This window comes from Brassica oleracea, chromosome C3, assembly GCF_000695525.1.
Source record: "Brassica oleracea var. oleracea cultivar TO1000 chromosome C3, BOL, whole genome shotgun sequence".
NCBI classification, from domain to species: Eukaryota; Viridiplantae; Streptophyta; class Magnoliopsida; order Brassicales; family Brassicaceae; genus Brassica; species Brassica oleracea.
The window spans coordinates 15,869,038-15,880,138 of NC_027750.1; the positions used below are offsets into that span (position 1 = coordinate 15,869,038).

At 36.0% G+C, this 11,101-nt stretch overlaps 1 protein-coding gene across 1 annotated transcript; it reads left to right on the forward strand.

Annotated features, from left to right (window-relative positions):
• Positions 1 to 279: 279 nt before the first annotated feature.
• LOC106328435 (ADP-ribosylation factor 1) lies at positions 280 to 2,178 on the forward strand. Its single transcript, XM_013766875.1, has 7 exons — positions 280 to 394; positions 754 to 916; positions 1,013 to 1,083; positions 1,364 to 1,483; positions 1,567 to 1,685; positions 1,771 to 1,852; positions 1,950 to 2,178. Exons 2-7 carry the CDS (start codon positions 769 to 771, stop codon positions 1,953 to 1,955), a joined length of 546 nt encoding a protein of 181 aa, XP_013622329.1. The 5' UTR covers positions 280 to 394; positions 754 to 768; the 3' UTR covers positions 1,956 to 2,178.
• The last annotated feature ends 8,923 nt before the right edge of the window (positions 2,179 to 11,101 follow it).

Here is an 11,101-nt window from a genome sequence, read left to right on the forward strand (position 1 = left end):
CAATGTCTGGGCCTCCCTTCAAATCAACAATTCCGTCTCTACCAATCAGATATGATTCATCCTTATAAAAGGCTTTTTGTTTGACAGTCGTGTGGTAATAATCATAATGAAAATTAACTTTCTTGCTAATTGGAATAGGCGAGCGAATACGCTTAACTTCTCGGTCCAGTAAACCAATGGGCCTATATACGATGGTGAGATTATTTTGGTAAATAATATTGCAATAATGGGCCGAACTGTATAGTAAATGATTTTTAATCAAATATGCGACGCATTTTTGACGCTTATTAGTGGGTTATATATGTAGAGATTTTGTGTGTATCCACAAAAAGAATCATCGTGAAACGTTGGAAGGGTCATCGGAGCTGAGATCTCGTGCGGCGTTGTTTCTTGGGTACGTTTATTCCTTCTCCATCTCTCTCTCTCTCTCTCGCTCCGATTCAAATTTCTCTGCCGCGATCCGGATCCATGCGGCTCTGTCATTTTCCCAGATCTGTCGTGTTTCCTTGTGATTCGCTAGTTTACAAATGCTGGATCTGTAGCTTTGACGTAGAAAAATCAAATTGATATTAGTTGATTCTCTAGATCAACGATTCTATAGTTTATTGGGAGTAAAGATTCTGATTGGATCTAGACCTGAGGATATGATTGGGATCCGATGCAATTTGCAATCGAGATCAATTACGCTTTGTAATCATATTATACTTGGTTTAGTTTGAATTTGATGGAATCTCTTTTCGTGTGTGTGAATAGGTTTGGGAAGAAAACATGGGGCTGTCATTCGGGAAGCTGTTCAGCAAGCTGTTTGCGAAGAAAGAGATGAGAATTCTGATGGTGGGACTCGATGCAGCTGGTAAGACGACCATCCTCTACAAGCTCAAACTTGGTGAGATCGTCACCACTATCCCAACCATTGGTAAGTTAACTTCCTATTGATATTGAAATGTTTTACTTTTTTTTTTTTTTTTTGTATGAGAAGCTGATAGACACTTGTTGTTTGAATGTTTTGCAGGTTTCAATGTTGAAACTGTGGAATACAAGAACATTAGCTTTACCGTCTGGGATGTCGGGGGTCAGGACAAGGTTTTTTATTTTATTTTGCTTGCTTGTGTTTTCGATGTTGGTTTGCTTATTAGGTTCAGTGTTGGTGAATTTTGTTCGTGTACCAACACTCTACATTTGATAAGCTAAATCAAATCAGCTGGAATATCGAGCATACTTTGATTCATTCTCAAAGAAATGTCGTTTTCTGGCTGACATTTCTTATATTAATGGACTACGTTATTTCATTTTGAGTTCTGCTCTGGTCGTAGAATTGTTATTATCAAAATCTTTACTAATGGTTTCTTTTTTGCTCATCCAGATCCGCCCATTGTGGAGACACTACTTCCAGAACACACAGGGACTTATCTTTGTTGTGGACAGCAACGATCGTGACCGTGTTGTTGAAGCCAGGGACGAGCTTCACAGGATGTTGAACGAGGTCCTATATATATAAGAATCAATAGATTTATTTTATGCATGCACCATCTGGTTTTGACTTTGTTATTGTTTTTTTCTGTGCAGGATGAGTTGAGGGATGCAGTTCTGCTTGTCTTTGCTAACAAGCAAGATCTTCCCAACGCAATGAACGCTGCTGAGATTACTGACAAGCTTGGCCTTCACTCTCTCCGCCAACGACACTGGTTAGCCAAAAAAACCCACACAACTCTAGCTCTCTCAGGCTCAGACATATGATCTTATATAATGATATCATTGTAATAATGGCAGGTACATTCAGAGCACATGTGCCACCTCTGGAGAAGGACTCTACGAGGGACTTGACTGGCTCTCCAACAACATCGCAAACAAGGTATCATCATCATCATCTACTTTCCTCTTTTAACTCCCAACTTCTCATATAATCATTTGGGGAAGTCTGAGACATTGTTTAAGCGTATGATGTGCAGGCATAGAAAGGAGGTAGCAAGATCCCTCTTCACTTGTTTTGTTTATAAATCAAGGAAAGAAGGGTTCTGTTTCGCTAGTACTATCTTCATACATTCTTCTTCTTCTTCGACTCGGTCTCAAACTCAAAACCATAGTCATGCTTTGTACTTTCATTTAATAACGATGTTTTTTTGTTTTAATTTTTTTCTTCCGTAATTGAGTAAAATCACTTTTGTTTACTCTTTTCAACCAGATCTTTACTTTTGGTTATTAGTTTCGTTATTCAAATTTGCACCTCGGGTGTATACAATCTTACATTACACAAAATAGTTCATGGAGCACAAATTATAGGCAAAAGAAAAGGTGAAACATAAACACAAGCCAACCTCAAAAACCAGAGACGGTATTTTGTGGTTTTTTAAGCCAACACATAACAACCCCTAATCCACTTGCTGTCCCGACGGACATCAAATCTACATTTACCCAGAGTGGACTTATAAGCATAACAAACTGTGGGTCTATAGAAGTCCAAATTAACCGATTCCAATAAAGAAGAAGCAACTCTGTTTCTCCTGCCAGAGGAAAAAACAATTTCTCCGCAATGGATCTAAGCCAAGAAGCAGATTATATGTTTGCCACACAAAAACTTCTCTTCAACAATACAATCGGCACTTAGTGTGGTTTAGAGGCTTAAACCCATACTTTGTGATCTTTAAAACCGTAATATTATTAGTGTCAAATCTTTATGTGAACTGTCGATTTGACTCTGCCCAAACGTGTTCATTGTAAAATTTGACCAATGAAAACAAAAAAAAGAGTCAGTGTCAAGCTTTTGGCTCGAACCCGGGTTATTGAGATATAAACACCAACATTTATACCACTAAACTAAAAGATACTTTGTACATTGATGGTCGACACTAATATATATTTATGATATGATAGTTTATTCTCTCCTTAAGGTGTACACATATGTGTTTTATAAATATTGTGGGGTCCATGATTCTCGGTTTGGTTTAGTAATTCTGTTCCGGCGTTTGGTTTTTAAATAATATGGTATGATTTGAGTTTTCCCGTTCAATTAATGTTTTATTATGTTATTAAACACAGCGTTTTGTCGATTAGGGTTTTTTTAATTGTTCTTCGTCTCTTTACATTTGCCGTCTCCGTTCAGCTTCTCTGCAAACACCAAACATTAATCTTCCCTATTGTTCAACGTATGTCTCTTGATTTACCAATTAATGTTTTCGTCATTTAATTCAGAAGCGATGTCGACCTCTCTGTTTCCTTCACGCCAAACCTATAAATTATAGATGAATCTTCAGAACCTCTGTTAGTTAATCTTCTTTATCAAGCGTTCATTGTTGCTCGACTTCCCCCGTTTTTGGAACTCGAAAAACATCAAGAAGCATGGTGAATTCATGGGAACCACTCTACTCAGGTATTGTATCGACAAAAAATTAAGAGATTATTTACTTTCATTTTTTTTTGTTGTTGTATGTTTAATATTTTCTCTCATCACACTGCATGGAATTATATGAAGTCAAAGAAGACAAATAAGAAGTTTGATTTCAAGGTGTTCACCGAGACCGGTCCAAAAACAAGTCTGATTACGGATGGTACATAACAAAGTAAGCGTACAAGTCTGATTTCTTTTTATGAATTAGAATTTCAAGAAGAAAACATCAAAAAGAAACATAAGAATTTTATCTTATTAATTTTCTATATTATAGGTTCAAGATAGATAACAGTGACTTTAAGAATAAAGGAAGCAAGCCTACTGTTAGAGTTTCTAACGTTGGCCACGCATTGCATGTATGGCTCAATGGAGAATACCATGGTAAGATTGAGAAGCTACAACATTTAGATGTTATGTTTAGAGAACTGGAATACTTAATGAATTTGTTCAGGAAACGGACATGGTAGCCATGATGAGAAGAGCCCATGGTCATTGTCAGGACCCTGCTTCTGTTACTTTCTTTGTGCTAAGCCTAGCGATGCATTTCCATGGCTGGCTCTCCTTCTTCATTACACTATACTATAAGTTGCCTCTCAAACAAGATAGGACGGGTTACTATGAATATGTTGGTTTCTGTCCATGAACTCTTGGTTCTGGAGTGCAGTTTTCCACACTCGGTAATCATCTACATATTACTTTTATCATCCACAATCTTCTGATGATCTGTCTCTATGGTTTCTCAGGGATATTGACATCGCAAAGAGGTTGGACTTCTCATCTGCAATAGCCGTTCTCGGATTCTCACTCATCGTATCCATCCTAAGAACTGGAGCGGATACTTGCGGTATGGTTTATGTAGTTTGGTTCAAGGGATGTTGGCTGCTGAGTTTGTTGTAATGCGTTGTGTACTTGGTACTTCAGATGTTGTCATTTTTTGGTATTGTGGACTTGTTTTAGACTTAACTTCAAATGTAATGATCGTCAAATTAAACGTAAGAAATATTGAATATGTGGATGTTAGAATGACATGTTTAAATTATTTGAACTGTAAATAAGATGTATTCTTTTATAAGTTAAAATAATGGTAGCGGTTCTTATTATTAATATGTCAATTTCAATCATAAATTACTTTCCTTACAAACTGGGCAACTTATATTTGTACGAAGCCACTGATCAATACAATGAAAATGAAACTTGTGGGTACATGTAAGAGTGGAAATATTGGTGACATTGTTGTAGTTTTTAAAGCAAATAAGGCATATATCGTTCTCCTCATCTGTAGTTGGAGTTCTATTAGTGTCTGCTAGGTCCGTTATGATTAGATCAACGTCAAGCCTTGCAGTTGCGTTGTGATTGGAGTCTCTGATGGTTAGAGAAACTTGAAGATCATTGGTAAAAATATTATCGTTGTCCCTTAGTAAATTCACTATATATTCGTTAGTCTTTTGAATAAGGAATGTTGAGTTGGGGTGATAAATGTCATGGTACGTTAAATTGAGATTCAAGTTCTCAGTGGCTGTTTCATTTAAATTACCTTGTACGTCTTGTTTGGTGTGAGAGTCGATACGAAAGAATTGGGTCACTATTCATTGTTTTGTTTTGGTGTGGAAACTGTTGGCGCTATTGATATGTTTTATAGATGTTTGGTATATGCGTTTATTTTTCTTGGGTTCTTTACGTTTGTTTATATGGTGTACTTTTTTAAAAGCGTAAGATTTGGTATTAATGATATTTAATTAATTTACTGTGTTTGTTTTTTTTTAAAACGGTACTACTCATGAATACGATTGTTAGAAAATAGAGGTGATCATTATTAAGGACGTGTAATGAGTTCATTATATATGGTTTGTGTTTTTCAATGTATAATAAGTTGATATTAATTATGTTTCGTGGTGTAGTTTATGTTTTATCTTATATGGTTTTTTTTGTAGTTGTTTCTTGTTGTAGTTTAATTTTTTATAGTACGTTTAATGATTTCTTTATCATCATTGTTTCCTTTGTATGTATTTTTATTGTTGTAAATTTGTTTAGATTGTAACGCTTGAGGTGATCATTTGAAATTAATTATATTTATTTTAACATCCATATGAGCTTAAAGGTTGTTGTTTAAAATAGAATTATGTTTTTTTTTAAAACCTATAAATGTGAAAAAATAAGTTGTGAAGGGAAATAAAGATTGGATAGGTTAACAATGATAATGAAACATTTCTTAAAAAAAATTCTATATGGTTATATAAATGATACATTTCTCTAAAGTCAGAGTAATTCTCACACATGAGCTGAAAGAGAAAGGAGAAGCTACTGTGAAGGGGTTCCTGAGCAGAGTTTTGAAGCTGAACATGTCTGATTGTGGAGCTTGTTTGGAACAAGCCCTCATGCTCAACCGACTAATCCCTGTCACTAAGTCAAGCTAGTGACTTAAACCAAGCGCTTGGTGGGAGGCAACCCACTGGTAAGTGTAAATATATGTTGGTTTTGTTTTTGTTTGCTTATTTTTCGTTTTAGTTTATTGAGTCTCAGGTCAAAAAGCAGAAAAATCTGAGATACTTAAAAATTCCTGGGTTGCTGAAGGAGCGACTGCTCCAGGCGGAGATCTTGCGATGGAACACCCAAAATTTTCGTGGAGCGCCCGCTCCACTCAGGTAAGTATCTCACAAAAAAAAAATATTTATTCTTGTTTTCACCTTCTCTCTGATTTATTTTCACACCAAAGACGTTGTGAAGTAAGTCTGGGGGAGGGTTTTCGACGTTTACTAACTCGTTTCTTTCTTTTGTTTTTCTTTTGAGTTAGTTTGAGTCAGTTTTTATGATCGAGTCAGTCAAAACTTTGTGGGAATTAGGACCTTATTCTGTGTTGATCACTAACCACCTTGTGCTTTAGTTATCTTATTCAGTGACCTTAGCAGTGGCGAAAGACACACATGTGGACATGGAACACCCAGACATATCTCACTTGATTCTCCAGAAGTTCTCAGCCGATCAGGTTACACTGGGTAGACTTAACTCCACCTAACTTGAACCTAATCTTGACTGGAATTCTTCTTGTTATGGGCATTAGATCAGGGAAACGAGAACACACTCAGGATTTCTTATCTTTTTTATCCATCTTGCTGATCCTGAGTGGCTAGCTCATCTTTAGCTAGTTCCCACCCTGCACCTTAGCCTTTATTCCACCTTCATGCTTTTGTTTTTCAGTGTCATATGTGCAGATATGTGCAAAAAGGTCGGAGAGGAAAGGATCAACGCAGCCTCTTACTCGATCAGAAAGGAGAACAAGCAGATTAAGGGAGCAACCGCTCCGTAACCAATGAACTGCGCAAGAGCAGGGGTGGAGAACTAGGATGGTCGCTAGAACCACCAGTGGCACTCAGAAACATCATGGATTACCTCCTTCTTCGTCACATCACCATATCAGTCTTAAAAAAAAACGAAAATTAGGTGATGGAGAAGGGGAAGAAATCAAAGAAACATGAGCCACTGGGAAGGTCAAGCAAAAGAGTGGGTACCAAGTTGAAAGATTGGAAAGCAGGCAGATGATCTGATCATCCAGATGGCTGATCCAAAACGGAGTAGTCGTTCCATATAGAGCAAAAACGAGTAGAGGCTGTGGACATCAATGGATCTATCCTCTCTTGCCATTTTGTGCGATATCATGCATCCTCTACAATAAAATGGTAGCCCCTAAACACATTTAACTCCACCATTAAATAGCCTGTTTAACACCTAGTCCGTCTACCCTGAATAGTGTCTGTGACGAGAATCTCACGCTACTCTTAAATGAATGTAGGGAGTTTTGTCTCGATAGTGTTGCTTTTTCAGGTTTGAGATGTAGAGTATGGAGCCGATTATTGAACAGCAGTCAGTGGGGTTCCAGTAAGGGTGTGTTGTCCTAGTTTTACTGCTTATATGGTTCAGAGATTCGTGGTTAAAGTATAGTTGCTGAGAATAGGAGAGTTTCCACACTTTCAAACCTTTCTCCATGTTCTTGATACTTGACATTGTTTGAGGACAAACAAGGATCTAAGTCTGGGGGAATTGATATATGGTGTTTTTGGCATCTTGTATATATGTTTTGTAATTGGTTTTCAAGTCTTTATTGAGTCTTCCTAGTCATTTTCGAGTCATTACATGTCTGGAGTTGCATTGGATGGGAGATAAACCAGTTGGAGGAAAAGAGGAGAAAAAAGTGCAATTTGGAGTTTTTCCGCAGAGCAGCTGACGGAGCAACCCGAGTGCCTGCTCCAGCGGCAGAGATTTTTAAGGAAGTTTCCAAATATTTCGGGATTTTACCTAGGGCTTCCCCCTTTTTCTCCTGCAGCCGCCAGAGACCTGTAATATATATTTTCTTATTATTCTAGACATGCTACGAGACTTTATAGAGAGATTTTGGAGAGAGAAAACTTGTACTCTTGTTAAGGGAGAATAATCTCTACATCCTTTGGGAAGATTTCTAAACCCTCTTTGCTTTTTATTATTAATTCAGACATGTTTTCTTCATCTGTTATCTCTGTGTATTCTCTGTCCATGGCTGAGTAATCAACTTGCTTAGTCTAGGGTGTTAGGGTGTTAGATCCGTGAGTTATATAGATAAGTGATTCCCTTGATTGTCTTCATTCATAAATATTCTTAATGCTTGCATTAAACTGGCCGCTTAATGTTAGATCTTATGTTTAACATGTTCATTAACCGTGTAATAGGTTGCTAGATCTGTTATGAATGAGCATTGCATCCCTATTCAGCGAGAGTAGATATTAGGATGTATTGTGAACATATCGGACTTGATCTCTAAAGCTTGCTAGCGCGTCTTGATCCAAACGAGAGTTTAGGCATCAAGACCGACTTGCAAAGGAATAAATACCACGAGAGTGGGTTGATTCAACCTGAGTGATCCGAGTTCTGGACTTACTCTTAATTGAACTTGAATAATTGTTTGGCTCACACTTGTTTAACACTCGATCAAACCACTATAGGCTAGCATTCTTAATCATCTGAAAAACCTTAAATCAATCTATTACTTGCTTGTTACGAAATCAACTTTAAAACCCCCATATTGTTTTATCTTGATATTGATCCTATAGAAATAAAGTGTAATCATTGGTCTCTGTGGATTCGATCCTAAAGTGCTACATCGACATACCATTCGATTGTGGTAGTGTGCACATTAGGTTAATTGGTGTGCGTATACACGTAATATCATCTATATAGCCAATACTCGTTTGATGAATTAAGATACGAGAACAAATAACATTGATAGAACAAATTGGTAGCATAGCTAGTTTCTGAAACTGAGAACAAGAAGCTGCAGCTTCAAACTTCATGGAAGCAAATTTATGGAAAACTAATTCGGAGAAAAGAATTATCAAGCATGATCGAGATTGGTTTGAGGAGCCATCAATCTAACACCGTACTAACCAAAGAGCAAAAACAACAGTTAGGCAATTCTAAGAATCAATGACCATATAAGGTCAAAAACCATCTTTATCAAGCCATCGCATTATTACCTTTGAGCATATCATGGATAGGTAAGCCTCTTATGAAAAAGATCACTCTTACAAAAGCTGAGAATTTGGTGTTCAAAAAAAAAAACAAAAGCTGAGAAGAGATTTTAAAGTGTTGTAAATAAAGGAATTTGAGAGCATAGATGAGTTTTTTGCTCTGAGTCATATACCATCACAAATTGAGGAATACAACTGACCTGGGAAATGAGTCAACCATATATTCTGAATAATTTTTTATTTATCTCCGAGTGGGGCCGGCTTAACATTGTTATGGGTCCTAGGGCAAAAAATATTTTTTAACCTTCTAAAATTTATATTCAGATAATGTTTAAAATATTTTTAAAATTTAATCAGTAATATTTTGTATATTTCGTGACGAAAATAAAACTATATGCATATCAAATATTTTTGAGTCATTTTCAATTTTATTTATTATATTTATAATATTTGTTATATAAAAATATAGACTTTTTAAAAAATTGGATCCCTTAATTATTAATATACGGGGGGACACGAGTTTGGGCCCGAGGCGGTCGTACCGCTTGTCCCCCTTCCTCAGCCGGCCCTGTCTAGATAGCTCTCTTTTGGCTTTCACACTTGTATGCAGATGCATCATGCATGAGCAATATAACTATGAAGATGACAGTCCGCACATATTAATTAGCACATATTAATTATATAATTACATCTGCAGAATCGATTGGATTGTTTACAGGGCGGACCCTTGTTTACAGGGGCGGACCCACGTGTTGGCTTGTGGGGTCAACTTGACACCACAAATATGCTATAATTTAAGTTTTGTAAGTTGTGCATAGTAGATGACGGTAGTTTATTTCATTGAAAAGAATCTACTTGAACCCTCAAATCTAGGTTCAAATCTCCTCTATGACATTTTCTTAATTTTTTTGACCCCACATAAATCATTTTCTAGGTTCGCCACTGATTGTCTATGTAACACTAACCAAGTGACGTACTGTAAATGCAGTAGTATAAACTACAAAACAATTTTACGAAATGAACCACAGAGCTTTCGTCACAAATCGTTTTTGTATGACACTGGAAATTTGATTTTGCGAATTGATTCTCAAATGCAAGTTGTACAAGAACAATGAGAGTAATTTAAGCAAAAAAAAGAAGAAGAAGTTATACAAGAACAAAGAGATTAATTACTCTATGGATCTTCTAGTTTGATCAATTTCCACATCTTCATATGCTTAATAAGATTTATTAAGAAGAGTATCTACATAGGACGTCAATTCAGTTAATGTAAAACAGTGTCGACAAAAAAAAAAGTTAATGTAAAACAGTATTTGAATATTTATGAAAAAATAAACTTTCAGCGAACAACACAATCATGATCACATAGGACAAGAAGTAAACTATCCCTAAAATATATTGGTTTTTTTTTTGGATAACCCGGGATATCCGGCGGACTGAAACCCAACCGACTTGTCCCTTAGGAGTCTGACTACCGGCGTCAGGCAGACCCGATTGCTCGCAAGGGGAATTATATACCCCTGTCGTCTGGCTACATGGATGAATAAACCTGAATTGACGCGGATTCTAACCTAGGTTCCTTACAAACATTTGGGACGTCATGTGCCACCCGACCACACATGTGTGGTTAAAATATATTTGTTAGATTGATCAATTTTCTTTTTTCTTCTTCTTATTTTTCTCTTCTTTACTAATTTTGTATCAATACAATTAAAACATGATTTTTTTTATGGATTTGCTCTTCGTATTTTTAAGATATTACTTTTTGTGCCATTATAGTTTTATCTTCCAACAAAATATTAGTTAAGGATAAAAGTTTAACACAAAATTAGACCCACAATACTATCTTACTAAATATGCCTAATAATTATTACTGTCCAATATTTTCGTCCAACATTATTAATTGCATATACTCTAAATAAAATCCTAATATCATCCACAATATCATAATTATATAACACACCTTTCCTTTATTACTAAAGCACAAATATATATCAATAAATTATGGCTATCATCGACGGACTTACAATAGATGTACACAAAGTAAATCTTGGAGTATTATATAACACACCTTTCCTTTATTTGTCAAAGTGTATTATTATTTTTTTTTTGATTGAATATCAAATTTATTGATCAGCATAACTCATTTACATGTGGGCAATTTTGTACTCTAAACAACTACGAATGAATAAAAGAATAAATCGATCTTTCCCTCCAATGG